General features: G+C 36.6%; 2 protein-coding genes across 2 annotated transcripts in view; both read left to right on the top strand.

Annotated features, from left to right (window-relative positions):
* LOC136246072 (adhesion G-protein coupled receptor V1-like) overlaps positions 1 to 23273 on the top strand; it is a 251552-nt gene that overhangs the window by 186409 nt on the left and 41870 nt on the right. The gene's annotated exons all lie outside the window — the stretch shown is intronic.
* LOC136246074 (extracellular matrix organizing protein FRAS1-like) lies at positions 71 to 22104 on the top strand. Its single transcript, XM_066037524.1, has 4 exons — positions 71 to 241; positions 12726 to 12863; positions 12916 to 13119; positions 21202 to 22104. Exons 1-4 carry the CDS (start codon positions 94 to 96, stop codon positions 21222 to 21224), a joined length of 513 nt encoding a protein of 170 aa, XP_065893596.1. The 5' UTR covers positions 71 to 93; the 3' UTR covers positions 21225 to 22104.

The following is a 23273-nucleotide window of genomic DNA, read 5'->3' as shown; positions in this document are numbered from 1 at the left end:
TCATCACAAAATGTTAATAGTAGTAATAATGTTACAGGAGGTGTTGATTATGATTCTGGACCATACAGTGTCACATTCACTGTTGGAATTACTATGGCTTCATTCAATGTTTCAATAAATGATGATAACATATTGGAGAATGATGAAGACTTCATTCTCACTATCATGCGTGGTACACTACCTGATGGTGTCACTCGTGATGGTGATGGTCAGGCTACAGTTACTATAGTGGATGATGATGGTGAGTAGATTATTGAATCTTAAGAAGTAGTAGCAACTTTATTGTATGGAGTTATGATAAAGTGTAAATTTTTGTGATTTCAGCTCCAACATAATGTACTAAATCACTGTGAATGCTTATGTACTGCAGAAATATAACACTCTGGTGTGTTTTGGAAACCAAATTGTAGCACACAGCGTTACTTAGTGCTATATCATCTCTTGACCATGGCTTCATGTTAGATTTTCTTACTGCATTCACTGCTGTGCTTTAACTAGTATATAATGCATTACCAAATTGTTATAGTGTGCATCCAAGATTTACATATAACACCAATGTATTCAATTTTATTGTCAACATTGTAAAATGCTTATTGGGAGTATATGGAAAATTGGTCATGATGCAAAAATCATATATTTGCTACAAGGGATGATTATGGTTAGGCCTGCACCTATTATGCTGACAGAATTTTGAGAATAATAAGTCACCAATTTCATAGGAATAATTCCGGAATTATAGGATGGTTACAGGAATAATTTTAGAATTATCGGACATCCACAGGAATAATTGATGGAATTAAGGGGCATGTCTCTTCTTTATTAGTTAGAAGAACATGTTAAACTACTAAGAATGATATATAGCTGACATTACTATATGAGTGCTGGCTGGAAAAGGGCTGAGACCTGTTGATATACTCTAATAGAACGCTCAAATGCTCTAATACAGCAATCAGATTGTTTCATGTTTAATGGCCTGCAGCCAGCATCAGGGATTTATGTGCATGATTATCTACAATTCTGAAGCTTGTGCATCTTATACCATTGCATCTTCTTCAAGTCTTTGAACATATTGATATCATTATGTACCAAACTTAGCATGTAGCTATAACTACATTTAATAATTCTATACTCTTGAATTATTACTGCAGATAGATATTCTAACTACTTATAGCAAAAATGATGCAGGAATACTTCAGTTATGGCTATTATTTAATTCTGGCAAAACTACTTATATCAGCATCTTGAAAACCAAGCAACTAGCTACAGAAACTAAGTGAGCATTATTATGGAATAATACGATAGATATAAAAGAATAATGTAAGAAATTTTTGGAAAATTTTGGAAAGAATAGTAGGTACAATTTTGAGCATAATCAGGCTTAATTATGATATGTTGGTAGAGCGCTCAGCAAGCCCAAAGCTCCAAAACAGGTGTGGCCTTCAAGGTGATTAATGATATTTTAGTGTCAATTTCAGTGTTGTTAATTAGGATATATGTCATTATTAAAATTGTGACTGTCAGAGGCAAAACCTGCATGCTATGATGCACTTAAAATTTTCAGAAACTCTGTATATATTTGAATGTGTTTAGCTATACAATGGCTGGGTATAGTAACTACTTACAGAATTGTACCTTCAACTGTAGGTTAATGATCTCCTCACTTTTCAGCATTGCTAAAGACCTGAGATATAGCTACTTTTTACTTACTGCAACATTCAAAGTAATGCATGCATATGGATAAACATTTGTGCAAGACTCCTTTGTGTCCCTTTTTTCCATTGCTGCAGGGGTGTTGATTTATGGGTAGCCCAAACATGGCCTCATGGTTCACTAACATGTTTGTATAGACTATAAGTGACCAGATCTGTGAAAGTCCGACACAATTGCACATTTTTCAAATTCCTGTTTATTACATATTTATAAGGAAGTGGTGAAAGGTTTTTATTTTCGTGTCTAGTAATTGCTTCGAGCATTTGACTTTAGGGGACACATCTAGTAGCTTCCCCAAGCATTCAACTATAGGGGACGCAAAAAGTAGCATTAGCGTTAGGGTTAGGTTCAACTTTGGTTTTTTCTTCACCTTTAGGTTACGTTCTTCTTACTATATATAGTGAGACTACTACATGAGTAACATTTTTAAGGTAGAAAAGTGGTAGCAGGTAGCTAGCAGTGGTAGCACAGTAGGTAGCACACTGCCTACAGTTCCAGTAGTCCTGGTTCGAGCCCCAGCTGAGTTTTGTGTTTTTTTTTTGTTTAGTGACCCTTTTTTGTCTAAGTTTTACTGTCGATTCAATAGTGAGTCTGGCTTATTGAACCAACTTTCAGTTCAGTATGTTCACCATGGATAGGGGAATCAATTACTGGGTAAGTTTATCCTTTTATCACCTTTCTTCACAGCATACAAAAGCAATATTCATGAAGAAAAATCAATCGCATACTATCGATTCAACATTATGTAAACAAATGCTCATAATGTGCATATCATTGGGTCTACTGCCACCAAACAAAGATTTCCAAGTTCTCTTGAGTAAGCGAATAAGATTATATTATTGTTAGTACCTTCCTTCACTAAGAAAAAGGCATTCAAAAATTTTACGGAATTTTTTCAATAATATGCAAATATTTCACCGTTGTATTCAATGCTTTATACTGTAAATTTCGGCTTGCACAATTGTGTCAGGTTTTCAACAATTATTATAAGCTACCTGGTACCCCAAACAGTAGTAACCACACCTGGTACCCCAAAAAGTGTGGTTTTGGTAGATTTGGTAACTGTACAGTTTCATTATCATCATTGTTCACTATTTATAGTTAAGTGACATGCCTTTGACTGCCTAGGCCTGTTTCAGTATGTGTGTTTTCATTATCACCATCTTGATCTTGTTTGCCCTGAAGGTCTTCATTGAGTCATATATTCTTTGGACAGGGTCTTAAACGATTGAAGTGCACTACTTGTCATCTTCTTCCTCTCCTAAGAGATTGAATTCAATATGTACATTCCGACACCTTTTTCATACCTTTGTATGGTCCTTGCCAGGGATAAAACAGTTTCTTAGTACTATTCGTTGGCACTCTGGGGTTTAGCAACCACACCCAATCTCTCATATCGTAAGGATCACCATGGATCTTCTTGTCATAATGCTCTTTCTGATGTTTGTGTTGTACTTTAAACATCTGCCACACTGTATCATATGCTGATACCAACTGTTTCTGCAAAGAGACTGCATATACACTGGGTAACTGTGAGTCTGTTGGAGCACTGCCACACATTATATCTGCTGGTAAATGAACCTGTTGTCCAAACATGAGGTAGAAAGGCATATACCTTGTGGTAGATACTGTTGTAAGCCATGCACACTTTGTGAATGAGCTGCTCCCAATCTCATGGATGGTCTTTGCAATGTGTTGCTAGCATGTTCAACAGAGTTCTGTTAAAACGTTCTACCATGCCATCATACTGTGGATGGTAGGGTGTGGTCCTTGTTTTTCTTATGTGAAGCAATTTGCAAACTTCTCTGATGAGTTGAGATTCAAATTGTGGAGCTTGGTCTGAATACAGCTGCTCAGAAACTGAGAGTCTTATAAAAACTTCATTGACTAGGTGGTCAGCTATGTAGATGCTTCCTGATTGGGGATTGGAGTAGCCTCCATCCACCTTGTGAAGTAATCCCCCACAACCATAATAATGAATTTTTCTTATCATTCTCTGGCATTGGCCAAGTAAATTAGCAGCCATAATTTGGATTGGGTAACCTGCTTGTATAGTACCTAAAGGAACTCTCCTGGAATGAGTCAAGGACTTGTGGGTGGAGCATTCTTGGCAAGTGAGACACCAATCTCATGTGTCATTCCAGTAGCCAGGCCAGTAGAATCTTTCCTGGACCCGACTAAAGATTTTCTCATGCCCCAAGTCACCTCCTACAACTCCTCCATGTAATGCATCAAACACACATGAATGGAATTTGGATGGGACGACTAGTTGAAGATGATTAGTAGTATCATCTGGTCCAGCAAACAAGTGGTAGAGCACACCTTCTCTAACAGTAAGCTGGTCCCATAACTGAGCAAGTCGTTGGTGTGGGAAGATATCTGCTGGAGAAACTTGAGGAGGCTGACCCCTTTCCTTACATTGAAGGATTGGTCCAATGATTGGATCATCCAGTTGTGATGCACGCATTTCACTTGGAGTATGTGCATTAAGGACAGTTTTGGCAATGTCACCGCATTAATTGGTAAGCAATTCTCATTGGGAAACATTCCACACTGACAGCATGGCACTAGGGGTCAGGGAAGTATGCCTGCATAATTTTGAGCATAATGATGGGATAAATGAATAGGGAATTATTCTGGCATTTTGAAGTGATTTAAGAGCATAATCGGGCATTTTCAAGTAAGTTGAGATCGAGATACTCTAATAGAACAGTCAGTGAAATAATTTTTACTGTATTGCAACTGTGACTAAGCATCTTACACCCCATTCACACTACCCTCTAACCCACGTAGAGCACGGCACGGCTCGAAACAAACTGCAGTGTGAATCAATTGAGCCATGCTGAACCGGGTCCAGCATGGCACAACAAGGAGAGGTGGGTTGGCATGGGTTGGCCCCGAGTTGGCTCGGGATAGTGTACAGTGTGAACGCATTCCGAGCTGGCCAACTTAGGTTAACAATATAACTTGCTCCTGTTGGCCACGCAGCGAGTATATTCTATGCTCTAAAACTGTCCTTCAAAATGGCTACGACGTACCATAGTTCTATAGACTTTGTGACAATTATGCTCGAATGACGCATTAATAATCCTGGAGAAAGGAGCATCCACTAGCTTAAACATGGTGTCTCTAACATTGTATGGCTTATTTCAGCTGGTTCTATATTTCTTTGCTGCAATTCTAGTGCCTTTTTGTTATGCACCTAAATAATCAAAAGCTCGTGTGCTTCTCTTAGCTAATTATTATTTGGCGCTCGCACTATCTAGCTCGTGTCAGATGCAGTAGTGTGAACAAGTACCAACCCGAGTTCAGTAACCCAAGTTGAAAACACTCTGGCTAACCCGGGATAGTGTGAACGGGGTGTAAGCAGCTAATAGCTAACGTTCCTGTCTAATAGAACTACATAATTACTGTACCAAAATCCTGCTAAACATTATAAATTGCAAAGGTTGAACATTTTTTTATAAAAATTGGGAATAATTTTGAGAATATTGAGTACATTTTGGGAATAATAAGAGCATAATGATAATTTGTGTGGAGAAATTTGGAATAGAATAATATGAAAATTTTGAGCATAATTCCCTGAGGCCTACATGGCACTCTTGACATAGAGTCAGTGTTATTATGTTGCCTACCACTTCAATGGACCATGGTGAACTGATACTCCTGTAACTTTGGAGCCAATGAGCAATCTGTCCTTCTGGCTGCTTGAACTTTTGAATCCATGTGAGAGCACATGATCCATGCGAATTGTAAAAGGTTTCCCCTAGAGATATGGTCAAAAGTGATCTAAAAACATAATAACAGCCAGCAATTTTTTCTTTGTAACACAATAATTTTGTTCTGACTTTGTCAACGTTCTACTGGCATAAGTAATTACACACTCTTACATTATCGCAGATTTGTACCAGGATGGCCCTTATTCCCGTGTCACTAGCATCAGTATCCAGTATGAATGATTTTGATCAGTCTGGTAAAGCAAGAATGGGAGCTGAAACTAACTGAGGTTTTAAGCTGTCAAAGGCTTCTTGGCAATGTGGGGGTCAGTGAAACACAGAATGCTTTTCTGTAAGTTTGTGTAGTGGATGAAAATTTTTTCACAAACTAGCTTGCTAACCCTAAGAACTGTTGCACCTCTTTCGCTGAAGTTAGAGTAGGCCACTGCTTTACTATATCAGACTTTTCAGGGTCAGGAGATACTCCCTGAGTAGACACAACATGTCCAAGGAAGCGTATTTTGGATTCCAACAGGTGGCACTTATGTGGCTGGAGTTTCAACCCTGCATTCTCAAGGCATTCAAATACCTGGGCGACATTGCTGAGATGCTGCTCAAAAGTTTTACCAACAATGATTATATCATTGATATAAACTAAGCAGCTCTGCCACAAAAGTCCCTTCAAAACCATGTCCATCAGCCTCTGGAAGTTGGCAGGTGCATTACATAAGGCAAATGGCAGTACATTAAACTGAAATAGTCCTTCGTGAGTGCAAAATGCAGTCTTGTCCTTATCATATCCATGCACCTCCACCTGCCAGTAGCCGCTCTTCAAACCTGTTGTGGGGAACCACCTTCCCCAGCCAATGTATCCAAAGTGTCGTCTATCCTAGGTATAGGGTATGCATCTTTCCAAGTTAACTCATAGACTCTATGCAGAAACATATGGACCCATCTTTCATAGATACCAGGACAATTGGAGATGCCCGGGGCTCTTTGATGGTGAGATTATGGCTTTCTCCCTCAGCTCTTTTAGTGGCTTCTTAACAGCTTCCTTCTGTGGTTGTGGAACTCGCCGAATACCCTGCTGTACAGGAACATCTGTGGTCTCTATTTGGTGAGTAAGCATATTCATATAGCCTAAATCATTGGAGTTGCTAGCAAAAATATGTGCGTATTATACCAGAAGTGCATGGACTTGACTCTGTTGATGCTCAGTCAAGTTAGCTGGTATAGCTTCCATCAGTTGTTTTACAATACTTTGGTCATCCTGTTGCAGGAATGAGCAGCTTGAACTCTCAGTAAGTGCATTGATGGCTTCTATATTATGTTCCATTGACTCTCCTGTGGCAATTCTAGTGTCCTTGTAAACTGTGATGGGTTCCAAGGTCAGGTTAAGCACCCTATTTGGAAATCTGCCTTTCTGTGGCGACACAACTGCTCTTGCAACCAGTATTGGAGGATTTTTAAATACTCGGTCCTCTACCAGCCATGTACCTGTGCAATCCATATTCACATTTCCCATTATCTCCATTTCACTGACAGGCGCAATGGTGAAGGTCTCTTCTGCAGTTATCTCTGTGTATGCAGAGACCTGCATGCCAACACAACGGGGATCCAGTGGTATGCTATGGCCACCTGTAGATAGTTTTCCTTCTGCTAGGTCATGAATACAGTGATTTGACTCTAGGAAATCCATCCTGAGGACCCCTTGAGATGTTAATGCATCAACCACAATAAAATTTTGATCAGTTGTTAGTCATAATTATGGCAGATCCACGTACCTGTAAAGGGACACCATCTACACCCACATGATGCGTTCAATTTCACAGTATTATTATTCATACTATCCATACTCTACCATCAATGAAAGAAACAGCTGCACCTGTATCTACTAAAAAGGATACCCAGACTCCTTTTATGCACACTTTTTAATGATTAATTGGACACACAGTTGATAGTGATTGTGTTAATGTCACTGCTTACAACTCTAACATCTTGTTCTGTACTATCCGTTGGTTTGTTTTCATGAGGACTTGCATGCTTAATAGCACACCCCCTTGCATAATGCCCAACCTGACCACACTGGTGACATGTCACCTGCTTTGGATAATGTCTGCTATTATAATGACCTTCCTTCACATTATTTCTTAGCTTAATAATGCTTTCTAACACCTCAATGTGACCAAGAAGAGTTCCGATTGCATCACTTAATTGCTGATCAAAAGTTGCTCTCAGCTGGTTGTCCGGCTGAGTTACATATGCGTGTTGTGGTCATTACATGGGAGGTAGGTTTCTAGCTCAATGGTTGTCAACACTGCTTCCTCTACAATCCTTGGATGTTGTTGCCTAATGGTGAGTGCAATCTGTGGGTCTACCAGTTGTTCCAAATATTTGTTCAGGTCTATCATATCTCGCACTTTCTCCTGAAGGTCCGGGTAGACCTTGTCAACTAGTAACAGCAGTGCATCCCCAAAGTCGGCCCAGTTTTCATCTGCACATCTTCTCTTACTCTCTAACAGTCTTTTGTACAATTCCCTTTTACACGGGGATCAAATCTTTGCTGAAGAGCTTCAATGGCTTGCTGATACATCATCAATGGTTTTTGTTCAGTTAGTCTCATGAGCACTGCACGTGCTTTTCCAATCATTCGAACTTTCAGCAACTCGATTTTTTCGTTGTTACCCCATCCATTGATCACAGATACATTATCAAAATTTACAACACACTCACTCAGATCTTCCTCTCCTGAGAACTGATCAGGATGGATCAAAGCCAGAGGGCATGATTCTGCCAATCCATTTATCTTGTGGCTGGAATCAAGTGACTGCGACATTCTAGAAAATGAATAAACAAAACAGCAGTTCTATTGTACAACCTCACCACCTTATGGGGTACCGTTAATTCAATATTATGCCACAGTACCACGACTTTCAGTTGCTGGTAACAATTCACCAATGTCAACCGCTTCTGGCTGGTCCCGTGGATAGACTACTTCCTTCAAAATATCGGAATCCTCTGACTATGCCAGTATAAGCTACCTAGTACCCAAAACAGTAACAATGCTCGCATTCACAATAAAACAGTCTAATCTCTTTCTTTACAAACTACAGCACTGACTTAGTATAGCATACAGGTGTTTATATTATATTAAAATAGTGTTAATTATCTATTGTTTTGTCTAGCTTCTTCTTACATTATTATTATTTTAAAAAGCAGGAGTCATTCAAGTCACATATGTATCCTGTATTTGTGACCCGCTAGGCAAAACCTAACTAATTCTGTTATTGAGATAAAGCACATTGAAATGCATTAGGTAAAAGATGCGTGCTAGAGACTTTATGCATGTTTTAATACAAGGTGACTGAACATTCCACAGGGTGGCTGAACTCTCTATAGGGGCACTTGTTTGTATTTTTGTAGTGACTCTCTACAGGGTGATTTCTTTGTAGTTGATGTCTACAGGGTGACTTGTTTGTTGCTGAACTCTCTACAGGGTGATTTTGTTTGTAGCTGGACTCTCTACAGGGTGAATTGTTTTGAACTCTCTACAGGGCAACTTATTTGTAACTGAGGTGACTTATTTGAGATTTTTTTGTAGCTGAAGTTTACAGGGTGACTTGTTTATTGCTGAACACTCTTCAAGGTGACTTGCTTGTAGTTAAACTCTCTACAGGTGACTTGTTTGTAACTGAACTCTCTACAGGGTGACTTCTTTGTAGTTGAACTTTCTACATGGTGACTTGTTTGTAACTGAACCTACATGGTGATTTGATTGTAGGCGAATGTTCCAATAGATCTAGAATGTGTCATTAAATAACTGAACATTCTATTAGGGTGGCTGTGTTATTAGAGTATCTCAATTGTGCACTTGTTACACCTAGTCGACTTTCGTAGTGTAACTCAGTGGTTTTAATCTGATTCCTTGTAAACTACTGAAATCTACCTCTCTATTTATTTTCAACTGATTCCATTAACTAGTTTTCCTGGTAGGCGTGGTAAGTAATACTTTTTTTATTAGTAAAACTCAATCGTGTGATTTTACACATGGTTGGAATTTTTGTTATAACTCCATGACTGTTAGTGTGGTTTCTTTCAAACCACAGAAGGTTTACACTACGATAGTTACTCCAGATACAGACCGATTTTCAAGTTATTCTGTAAAGTGGTTTATCCTGGCAGCATGACAACATATCACCTTTGGATTTTCGAAAAATTACGTATAACTCTCTTGTTCTTTGTCTGATCTGTACCATGATTGCACTGAAAATGTACAGTATTCCATTCTTACAGCCTTACAAAATTTAAGTAAATCAACCAAAACACACACGAGTTCTTACAAACTTTCTAAAGTGTGCGAGACGAAGACGAAAAAGATTAAGAAGAAAATAAAACAAACTTTGAGGCACATATTTCAGTGATGGATGGGCAGATTCACCTTAAATTTGGATCAGAAGGTGCCCTACTCCTAGGAAGGTTTAACAGCAAAAATGGTTGATTTTCGTCCAGCCATTATTGAGTTACAGATGAATGAAAACTGCATTTTCTTGGTTCTTGTAAAATACACACTTGTCTGTCACACACCCGCACTGGCTGTACAAAGCCACAGCACACACTATCATGTGTCTTAATATCACTTCTTTCGTAATTGCAAGCCCCTAAGCTGACCTATGGCCAGCTTTGATGCTTCCTTCTGACTTGCTTTTCACTTTACTATAGAAATCATCAAAAAAAAAAAGATTGTTATTGGTGTACAACTGTGTATCTACACAGTAAAAACGACTTTGTCATACTAACATATTTCATGTTATTTCAGATGCAAAACCAAGCAAACACGGTTCAAAAACGGTATTTTGCATTTCAGATAACATAAAAATTGTTATAATGACACAACTGTTTTTACGTGTATTGTACATTTGAAACTGAATAAAATGATTATCAGATAGCTATTAGGGTGACTTATTATGTAACTGAACCATGTACAGAGTGTTATGTGTAGCTGAACTATCTACAGGGTAACTTGGCTGAATGCTCTACAGGGTGACTTATTTGTAATTGAGGTGATGTGATTGTAGCCAATCTTTCTACAGGGTGACTTGAAACATAGTCAAACTCTACAGAATGACTTATTATAGTTGAAATTTTTGCAAGGTGACTTCTGTGGCTGAATACTGTACAGAGTACTTGTTTGTAGCTAAACTCTCTACAGGGTGGCTTGATTGCAGCTGATCTTTTGCAGGGTGACTTTTTTGTTGCTGAAATTCTGCAGGGTCACTTGTTTGTATTTGAACTCTCTACAAGGTGATTTGTTTGTAGCTTAACTTTCTACCGGATGACTTGTTGTTAGCTGAACTTTCAAGGGTGACTTCATTGTAGCTGATCTTTCTATAGGGTGACTTGTTTGGTGCTGAACTCTCTACATGGTGATTTGATTGTAGCTGAGCTCTCTACAGGTTACAACTAATCTTTCTACAGGATGTCTTGTAACATAGCTGAACTTAGGGTGTAGTTGAACTCTCTACATGGTGATTTTATCATAGCTGAGTTCTTTAATAGAGTAACTGTAACTGAATGTTCTAATAGGGTGACTGCACTATTAGAGTATCTTGATCGAGCACTTATTACACGTAGTTGGCTTTACTAGTGTAACTCAGTGGTTTTTAATCTGATTCTTTGTAAACCACTGAAATGCCTTTCTAATTTGCCGATTTTCAGTTCATTCCATTAACTGGTTTGCCTGGTAGGCATAGAAAATAATGCTTTTAACAAAACTTGATTATGCATTTGCTACACATGGTTTGGCATTTTTGTTAATTAATTACATAACTGTTAGTGTGATTTCATTCAAACTACAACATGTTTGCATATTGATGGTTACTCCATGTACAGACCTATGTTCAAGTTACTCCTTCCCCTGTGGTCATCACAAAGAATCATTCAAAATTGTGCATAACTTCTTTTTTCATAAATTAAACTTTCTTTGTACATGTGCTGCATTATGTTCTTATTGATCTCCAGCTATGAAGTAAATCAACTAAAGCATGCACAATTTACAGCAATTTTTCTGTGTGGTGCAAAAAGAAGATTAAGATGAAGAAAAAATTAATATGAAGAAGCCAATACAACCTTTGAAGGTAATGGCTGGGTGGATTCAGCTCAAATTTATAAACAGGTGGTATCTCACCCATGGGAGTTCCACAGCAGATACTCAAAAGCTGCATGTTCTTGGTTCCTGTAAAATACAACTTGTCTGTTGTGTGCCTGCACTGGCTGTACTTGGCTGTGTAACACACCATTGTGTGTCTTGATGTGCATGTTGAGTTTTGGAGTCAATATTCAGGCCAGTTGATTTGATGCAGTATGCGTAGTAATAATGTATGGTTCTAACAAGCAAGCATATTGCTTTAATTAGGGTTCATAGAAAAAACTAAACTAGGTAGATTGCTTACACCTAAGAAAATGTAGTGCACAAATAATTCAGTCATGTATGCACAATTCTACTGACAAGTTACACTGTATAGTGTAAAATGTTGGCGGTATAAAACTATTGCTAAAAATGCTCATTGGAAAAAAGTCACGGTGAATAGAGTGTAAAACATTGGTATATTCACTAACAGTACTGAAGCAAGTGCTATAATTTGTTTAGTTAAACTGCAGATTGAATGGAAATTACTGAGAATCTGAACTCTGTATAGTTGATTGTGCATAGTTGTCAATGTGAAATAAATTTTCAAGCATGTTATGGTAATTTTTGAGAGTGATACTGCTTAGTAAAATACCTCAGTGAAGCTGTTCAGCAACTTGTTTTCTTGCTTTATTTTGCCATCTGATTTAGCCCTGTGTGATAGAAGTATAGATGTGTGGAGATTCAGTCAGTTCTGTGGTCACGTCACTGGTGTATTTAATTCAGTTTGGCAATAGCTAACAGTTCGATATCTTTATTTGGAAATCCTTTACTGAGTGGACTATCCATATCAGATAAGTGGTATAGATCGTGAGAACGCAGATGATGATGAAGTCGAAACAACTGGGATACTGTTCATGTAACTATTTGGTAAAACTTTGGAAGAACATTCATGAATTGAAGTACATTGTTTGTCAAGTTCGCCACTGTTTTTCACTGCCATTGTTTTGCTCTATACATGACTGAAGTAGGGATTACATGTGCACTAGTAACAGTCTATAGTCCTATTTAATTTCCTCAAACTTGTTATTTAAAAACAATCATCATTATTGATGTATGTGTAATATTTGCCTAAAATGTTTTATGTATTTGTTTTAGTACCCATTCTATTTCAGACGTTACTGTCAGATTCAGCGAAACAACATACAGTTTTAATGAAGGGACTGGGCATGCTCAACCAGCACTAGTTGTCAGTAACCCATCATCAACTGATATTACTGTACTAGTTAGAGATACTCAGAATACTGCCACTAGTGAGTGAAGTAACATCATCACAAAGTGTTAATAGTAGTAATAACGTTACAGGAGGTGTTGATTATAATTCTGGACCATACACTGTCACATTGACTGCTGGTATGACTATGGCTTCATTTAATGTTCCAATAAATGATGATGATATACTGGAAAATGACGAAGACTTCACTCTCTCTATTAGGAGTGATACATTACCCAATCGTGTTACACGTCTTGGTTCTGGTCGATCTACAGTTACTATAGTAGATGTTGATAGTGAGTAATTTATTGCTAATTAGGGAAATTATGAAGATTGACGGTGGTAACTGGAATATATAAACACAGATAACAATGTAATATACAACCCACCACAAACATTTGATAGAAATAAGCCTCCGTGTATGTATGTACATGGGACCTTATGGAGTTAGTATAGTTTTGTGTAGTGTTCCATGATCGCTGTCACTTGATACAATGTTTTTTAATGAGTAACTAAGACTCACAGTAATCAGATGGCCACAAAAACTAAAGGTGCATGCTAAATATGTTTTCTTGCCGGAACTGGTTGTTTTTTTAATTTCGCCTTTGTGAACTTGCCAAGGACATGTTATGTACATTATTAACTCAATACTAAACACAAATACTTCTATTTTTGCTAAGTTGGCCCACCTAATATGAGGAAGAAATCAGTGCTAAAGGGAGAAATCAGTGCTAAAAAGCTTTTCCCTGTACCTCTGCTTTTTTTTTTGTTTGTTTGTTTTTTTAAATCACAGGCTATATAGGTACTAAAAACATTTATTACAATAAATACAGTGCTAGCATATTATTATTAAAATGCATAGTTATTACAATAGTTTGTTCTTGATGAAGACAAGCTGTAAGCACAAAAATCTCTATTTGTCTGCTGAAGAGGAGTTTAAAAGTCTTTGTTTTGTTGCTTGGAAATATGAAGAATATAAACATTACATTAGCATGTTAGCATGCTGTTCATCTTGTTTTATTGATTTTTAATTTGTCTGTGGTGAAGAAAAGGGCTGTAGAAAAGTCTTACACAGCAGTGGACTTGCTTGTCAGTGGTACAGCAAAACCTTATTACTGGGGTCATCTCAGGCACCAAACAGACCAGTCACAACAATGATGACTTAGACTAATTAATGAACTCATAAAGTATCCACCATGTTTGAGATCTCCTATAGCTGGCCACTGTGAGGAGGTGGCAGCTAGGTGCTATTACATTTAAAATTAAACACTTTGTAAAGTAAATGAGGGTATTTACGCACACTCTTAAACACTGCACCTATTGAAGATGTAGATTTTAAAACTACTCCATGTGTTTCCAATTGTTTCATGCTTGGAGTATATTTGGAGTACACATCTAATTGGTAAAACAGTTCTTACCATTTAAACTTATGACTAAATCTTGGATCGTAATTAAGCCAGATTTCACGTTTTGCTCTCCTCACACTGGAGTATCCATGTTTTCTTGCTTTGTAAAATACACTATATACTGAGATAAAAACACTATTGACGCTTGAGTACTCACATTAAAGTTGATTGTCAATGAAATGAAAGGAAAGTAGCAGCCACCTACTACATACTGATATTATATAGTTGTACAACGGCCACGAGTGCTCTGCCTGATATAAACACATAAGCCTTCGGGCCTAACAGCCCTCAGGCTCATACGTCTATACAGGCAGAGCATGAGTGCACGTTGTATAACTGTTATGTACCACTTACTGGGAGAGTTCTCACAAGGCAGCTGCACCTCTTACAAAGGCAAGGGGAATTTATTTCTCTAACTTTGATTTCATGTATTTACGGCGCTTTTGATCTCAACCACAGGTGTGGTATATATATATATATATATATATATATATGTGACCGGATTTGCGAAAAGGTACCTTTTTCACACATTTGACATACCAGCAAACAAAGTGTCATAACTGTTGACTCCTTGCACTGATTGACTTTCATTTTGTATCAAAATGTAGCCACATATTGTAGGCATACTCATGGAAAATTACAGACATGTGCTTGCAATGATACAAAAGTTACAAAGTTTGAAAGTTGAAAAAATGGGTCAAATTTTATGTGTGAAAAAGGTACCTTTTCGCAAATTCTCCTAAGATTAGGATCAAATTATTATGTTATTTTGTTCACTGAAATGGAGCATTGATATATGTGACTGTCTCAGCAAAAACCCGACTTGTTCGCACAACTTCCGAATTTTATTACCGACTTGTTCGCACAACTTCCGAATTTTGTTATAGTTTCTCAGCATTATCTGCAGTATCCAAGGAATGGATCACCAAAGTTTCAGCCTTCTGTGGTGAGGTGTTTTAGAATTGTAGCGCTAGACAGTAGGAAGAACAAGATAATTGATTTGTTCAACTACTATACTGAAGATAAACTACAGGCGCTTACATTCACAGCCATAACTTTCATTTGCATTAGTCTATAATGTTGAAATTTGGCGTAAAAGTTTCACCATGGATTAGCAAACCAGTCAAGATATAGTGTTAGTCCTGCACATATGGTATGAAGGTGGTTTAGTTGAAGAAATGACAACAATCTTGCTTACGTTTACTGCATCATAAACAAATGCACGTGACACACATACCATTGGGGCTACAGAAACAAAACAAAGATTTTCGAACTCTCCATGAGCAGGCAAATAATATGGTGCATAGTTTTAACCAATTTGAGTCTTTCATCTCTGCCTGATAACAACTTGCGTATTTTTTCTTTGTAACATGCGTAATTCGACAAATTTTTAAAAAATTTTGATTTTCTCAATATGCATCTTGTGCAAACAAGTTGGGTTTTGCTGGTACGGACACATATTTCAGTGAAATACGACCACATCTTGGTGATCATGCACTTAACATTAATAATGTTTAATACTTGACTAAGTAACACACAACATTCAGTGACATTGCAGAAGCCACCGTTAGATTTGTATATTACAGTATACGGTGTTGGGGGTAATGCCTTACTTATGTAATGTGTTACATAATAATTATTACTTTTGTGGTAACAACACTTTGTGGTAACAAATTAAGTAATATAATAAAATACATTATAAAAACTAGTAAAATAACTCAAGTTACTTTACTTACAAATGTAATGTGTTACCTAAGTAATAAAGTTATTGTAACAAGTCTAATACAAATAACAAAGTCACTAATCTCATTAGTAATCCATTGAATAATGCCTAGCTACAACGAAGTAATGAAGCCTACTGAATGAAGCTTATTCACCAGCTTCTTATTTACAACCAAGATTTGCACATTGTCCAACAATGCAATCATGTCACGTGGTAAGGTGGTAGTTTCACACATTTGACAGCTTAAGGCTGTGGACATAAAGTAATATAATGTGTAATATTATTATAGTTACTTTATTTTATGGGTAATATGTAACTGTAACTAAATAGTTCAGTTGCAAGAAATATGTAATATGTAGCAAGTTACTTTTAAAAAGTAATTGCCCCAACACTGACAGTATACGTATGTGCATTGCACAAGATGCACACAGTGGAGTTTATGGTGGTTTAGCATTTTCTATTAGAAAGTGTAACCAAAAATTGTGAAGTTCAGGTTAGTAGTGTATAGAAGTCAAGTAATGATAGAATACAGCTTAATAATGGTAGATGATGCCATTTTGGTACACGTTCATGTAGTTAATGTTTATTGAGGAGTTGTATGTTAATTGTCATTGTACTGTACATCATAGGCGGCAGAAAGGGGGGGCTAGGGGGCTAAAGCCCCCCCTCACAATGATACCACGTCAAAGTTATCCTTCTTGGAGTGGGGCTGAAAACCGTGATAAAGTTTGGGATACTCTAATAGAGCAGTCACTCTGATAAAACAGTCACAGTATTAGACCAGTGTGTAGCGAGCTATGTAAGGATTTTTGTGTAGTTTATCAGGTATGAATGCATAGCTGGTGAGGTGGGCAGCTATTGTCAGCTGGTTGTGACTTTTTTTTTTTTGTCTCACCATACTAAACCAGAGACTAAGTCTGGGTCAGCCCAGCCCCCCCTCATATCAACTACTTCCTCTGTCCCTGCTGTACATATTTGCAGTTTGTGCACAAATGCATTCCCTCCTGCCATTGCATGAAAGAGCAGCTGCTGGTGGAATTAACCCATGCATTAACAGTCACTGCTACCGTATGGTGGAATGGTATCATATCTCATCCATAGAATAAAATTGGGTATGTCTATGTGTATCATGTCCTTATATTACGTCATTATGATCTAATACTAATACCCTGTGGTAATAAATGGGATTATATTGGTAATATGAGTAATACTGGTAATATGGGTAATACAGGTAATATGGGTAATACGGGTAATATGGGTAATACTGGTAATATGGGTAATACGGGTAATACAGGTAATAATGGTAATATGGGTAATACGGGTAATAATGGTAATATGGGTAATACGGGTAATATGGTAATACTGGTAATATGGGTAATAATGGTAATATGAGTAATGCGGGTAATATGGGTAATACTGGTAATCTGGGTAATACTGGTAATATGGGTAATACAGGTAATATAGGTAATACTGGTAATATGGGTAATATGGGTAATACGGGTAATATGGGTAATACGGGTAATATGGGTAATACGGGTAATAATGGTAATATGGGTAATACGGGTAATATGGGTAATACTGGTAATATGGGGGTCATTCCATACCAAATCAACAAAAAAAAATCCGGACCCCTTTCGATTTTCGTGAAATTTGGCACAAACATGGACCTTTTCAAGAAACTTTCTTACACCAAAATTTGGCTCATTTTATTGGTCTCCCTTTAAGTTATGACCACTCAAAGTTTCTGTTGAAAATTTTATGAAGCTTACATGTCTTCAATAAAATGGCCATAACTTTGCTTGTGATTCACGTAGAATCTTCTGGGTTAGATTTTTGAAATCCTTATTAAATTCCCTTTCAGGTGATATATAATAGTTTATAATTGCTCAAAGGAAAAGGTCAAACCACAAAAATGTAGCTTTTTCCTTTGATCTTCATTTAAAAAAATTATTTATTCTTTAATTACATTTATTTTTGGTTTACATGTTGCTCTAATACCTATCATTCATCACTGTGAATTTAAAGTTGGGACCAGTAGTAGATCATGAGTTATAAGTGTTAATGTGTAGCCTTGTAATCACTGCTGTTTGTATGGTTCAAGTATGCAAAGATGCAATACCAATTGCAAGTAACTTTATATAATAATACTATGTCACAATCATTAATACATTGTTGTTTTGTAAGTAATGTTAATTTGTTTATGTTTTGTAAGAAAACCCAGTAAAAGCTTATACTTAAATACATATATTCAATTAATTTACCCTGATCAAGCTTGTATATATTGTTTCCGATTATGATGCCAAGTCTATTATACAGTAGTGAAATATTGAACTTGATGACATTTTCACTAGCTACAGTAACTGCTACTGCTACTGTTAGCATTTAATGCTGATTGTTGATATGCAAGTAGGTATTTTGATACACAAATGTAGCTATAGTGAAAACTGTCTAAGCCAGTCAGGGCCAATTTTTTTGGCCTTAATATTCAGATGGCTATTTATATTGTTTGATGTGTATAAATGTCTTACTAGAACAATTTAATGTTGGCCCTTAATAGAAAGGTGGCCTTTCGTTACAGGTGGCCACTAAGACAAGTTCCACTGTAATTTGAAACACTTACAAATAAAACATGATGTTATGTAGCTGCATTCTTTGTTCTTAACACAGGCATGAATGTTTTAATATTGTAATCTACTAGAGATTTTCTAAAAAGTAGTAATGAATGACTGATGCAGTATTAGCAGTCTTTTCAACTTATACGTACCTTCAAAATTCAATTGTGTACTGATATCAATGCATCAGATTTCATTGCATATCAAAGTTACATGTGAATGATTGTAGAGACTGTCATGCAATATGCACCACTTTCAGTTTCAAGTTTCACTATAATGCTCTGATTTAACTTTGAAGTTAATTGCCTTGACCCTTTCTTTAATCGATTGTTAATGTATTTCACTTAAAGCTATAGATATGTATCAGTGTGCAATTGCTGTAGTGAACCTTTCTACAATGTGATTTCTATGGAACATTTCTATGATTCTAATTATAGAAGAGCTACATTGCTATTTTTATCATGATACAGTTGATGTATGGAGTTAAAGTCAGGTACCTTAGGGCCAAAATGTCTGGGCCTTAATGTGCAGGTAGCTGCTTAATACAGTTGCATAAGTGTATAGCAACAATTTAAAATTGGCCTATATGAAGTGGTGGCCTTTCTATACAGGTGGTAACTTTCCACTCTATTCCATCAAATTTCTGACGAGTAAGTGGTTTTAAAAGTGTACATTTTTCCAGCAAAGGCATTGTTTATAGGTACAAACATATAAAGTTGGCCTTTAAGTGGTCAGTAGTAGGCTTGCTCTTTCAAAGTATGATTCAAAAGTGATATACAGTGTAACATACCTTAGCGGCTACCTTAAAGGCCACCTTTTTATAAGAGCCAACTTAAATAGGATATTTCTACTCTAGTGCAACTATATGAAGCAGCTATCTAGGTATTAAGACCAAGAAGCTTTGGATATCACTAAGACATGGCATTTCAATTCCACTTTACATGTACATATGTATGAATAACTGTCGTTTACATCCATTATACACACATATAAGATTGGAAACTATCATCATAATCTGTGGCTGAATATTACTATGATACAGTAAGTAAAATTGAAAAAATAGATTGGAATATCATTAGTTGTACAGTAAATCCCTTATGAATATAGCTACCTCTATAATAAGACCACCTTGTTATAGTGGCCACCTCTATTTTATAGGACACTGAACTTACAGCAAAAACATAACCAGTGATTCCTTTATTAGGCAGCCTTCCAACTTTCTTAGCTTTAAAAGTGGCTTTGTTAATATGGTTTCACTGTAGTGAGCCCTTGTCAATACTATTGTAATGCATAAATGATATTTAACATACCAATATAAGGCTACTTGCAATTGGTATTAGAAATTACACTGTAAAAATACCATACAAACAGTAGTGATTACAAGGCTACACATTAACACTTATAACTCATGATCTACTATTAGTCCCAACTTTAAACTCACAGTGATGAATAATAGGTATTAGAGCAACATGTAAACCAAAAATAAATTTAATTAAAGAATATATATTTTTGAAAATGAAGATCAAAGGAAAAAGCTACATTTTTGTGGTTTGACCTTTTCCTTTGAGCAATTATAAAATATTATATATCACCTGAAAAGAGAATTTAATAAAGATTTCAAAAAGCTAGACTAGAAATTTCTACATCAATCACTAGCAAAGTTATGGCCATTTTATTGAAGACGTGTAAGCAAAATAAAATTTTCAGCGGAAACTTTGAGTGGTCATAACTTAAAGGGAGACCAATGAAATGAGCTAAATTTTGGTGTGAGAAAGTTTCTTGATAGGGTCCATGTTTGTGCCAAATTTCATGAAAATCGAAAGGGGTCCGGTTTTTTTTTTGTTGATTTGGTGTGGAATGACCCATGGGTAATACGGGTAATAATGGTAATATGGGTAATACGGGTAATATGGGTAATACTGGTAATATGGGTAATACGGGTAATATGGGTAATACTGGTAATATGGGTAATACGGGTAATATGGGTAATACGGGTAATATGGGTAATACTGGTAATATGGGTAATACTGGTAATATGGGTAATACGGGTAATATGGGTAATACGGGTAATATGGGTAATACTGGTAATATGGGTAATATGGGTAATACGGGTAATATGGGTAATACGGGTAATATGGGTAATACTGGTAATATGGGTAATACGAGTAATACTGGTAATATGGGTAATACGGGTAATATGGATAATACTGGTAATATGGGTAATACTGGTAATATGGGTAATACTGGTAATATGGGTAATACTGGTAATATGGGTAATACGGGTAGTATGGGTAATACTGGTAATATGGGTAATATGGGGTAATACTGGTAATATGGGTAATACTGGTAATATGAGTAATATGGGTAATACGGGTAATATGGGTAATACTGGTAATATGGGTGATACTGGTAATATGGGTAATACTGGTAATATGGGTAATACAGGTAATATGGGTAATATGGGTAATACTGGTAGTATGGGTAATACGGGTAACATGGGTAATACTGGTAATATGGGTAATACTGGTAATATGGGTAATACAGGTAACATGGATAATACTGGTAATATGGGTAATACGGATAATATGGATAATATGGGTAATACTGGCAATAACTTATAAAATGTATTTGCACTAGTACTGAAGTGGACATGCCTATAGAGGTCCCACATCTGGGATAACCAGAACCTTCCTGGAGTAGTGCACATTTGTATTATGTAAAAGTGCAAAGTGTAACCTTCATAATGGGTAAGTTAAATCATTGAAAAGTATTATATAACAAAGATAGTGTTATACATCAATGGAGACAGGTAAAGTCGACAGTCAGATACTTTATCATGGATGTGGCGTGGTGTACATGAGTGCATATTACGCATGTGAAACAGCAAAATGAAACAAATCACAAAAAAAATCAATCATGGAATAGATTGCACTGTTAGTAAACCGTATGCTTTGGAGTGTGTGGCATTTTTATATGTAAATAGTTAGTTGAGATTCTATTGTTTGTTCGGGCTGGTTTTACTGAAGTTTATACTTTAATGACTGCTGTTGCAGTTACTGTTGTGTAAACAAAAACGACATAGTGAATATTTTAATTTGGTTGATAGTAGTATATGGTTACTAAGTAATTCTGTGTATTAGATGGTTAGTATAATGTGATTCAACAATTTGGCCAATGGTCCCTGAGAATGTGACCATCAATGGGTTAATTAACGATGTTAGTTGTTTACATTGACTGATGTAACCCAATGCATACATGTGCTTAAACATCGCCTGTATATGTGCACTATATTTATTAATTTGGTATATGCCAGGGATTGTAGCTGTACACTTACTGCAGAAATGTATTAGTTGATTAGTTAGCTATTTCTGTAACATATTGTTCATTTCGATCTGTTCTGTTTTCAGTTGTTACCATAACCTTCAATCAGTCGACATATAGTGTTAATGAGGATGCTGGACCAGTACAACTTGTACTAGTTCTCAGTAACCCATCATCAATTGATATTACTGTACAAGTGTCAAATGAAAATATTACAGCTTTTGGTGAGTGTTCCTTCAGTAAGTTGTAATTGTCATAATGTGCTCACAGGAGGAGGTGTTGATTATGATTCTGGACCATACACTGTCACATTCAATGCTGGACAGACCAGTGCTTCATTTAATGTTCCAGTAAATAATGATGATATATTGGAAAATGCTGAAACATTTAATGTCACTATTATCCAAACTTCACTTCCTGATCGTGTTAGTGGTGTTGACCCTATTGAAGCTGCAGTGGTTATTGCAAATGATGATGGTAAGGAACACTGTGAAAAGAAACATCTTTCTTAGGATATCATTTTTATTACTAGTATCCCAAAATGCGCTTTTGAAACAATTTTTATAAATGTTGCTGCCATGATGTCAGTATTTTGGAGAATCGTATTACCATATAGTGGTTATTTTTAAGTGTATTTTTTGTGGATTGCTATCATTCAAAGTTTCAACAAGAAATTTTTTAATTCTTTGGGATCTTTGATGCATTTATATTACTTAAATAGTGTAATGTTGATTGAATTCTGAATTTGAGGGGGAATATTTTAATGGATAGCTGCCATTGACAAAATTGCAAAAAAAGTTTCTCTTGAAGAAAATCCCGCTATATGGTATCTCCTTTTATACAGTGGTATATCATACAGTACGATAGTAACTGTATAGTAGGGACCACAAAGGAGTAGGTGTGGCCCACAAAATAACATCACCCAAAAACCAGCCTCAATTGTCCCTGATGACACTGAGGTAGTATTGGTGAGGTAAAACTAAGCTCAAACAAGCTTTCAGATCGACTCGAAATGCTTTCAACAAGTTGCTATGGAATTTAAAATTTTTTAATTGGATGGAATTTTCTACTGACTGACTGAGTAAGTAAGTAACTGATCGACTGACTGACTGATGCCTTCAGACAAGTGTAACTCGATAATGGCTAAGGGTACAGGCTTGATTTTTTCACTGTTTGACGTCGCTTCGGCCATACAGGTGCCTTTTGGCATACTGCGGTGCGTACAATGCATTCTTCATGGACGTACCAGTGTCCTCCTTTGTGTCCCATTCATCTTTGTCAATGGGGAAAGGTGTCGATTTGGTGCGAGCACATGATGGCTTCCCTTCGAAACGGAAGTCATCCGTATTTTTCATAGTGGCTATTTTGATCGCAGAGGTGCTTTTCAA

The sequence above is a fragment of the Dysidea avara genome, chromosome 15, assembly GCF_963678975.1.
Source record: "Dysidea avara chromosome 15, odDysAvar1.4, whole genome shotgun sequence".
NCBI lineage: Eukaryota > Metazoa > Porifera > Demospongiae > Dictyoceratida > Dysideidae > Dysidea > Dysidea avara.
This window is presented reverse-complemented; position numbering and strand designations above follow the sequence as displayed.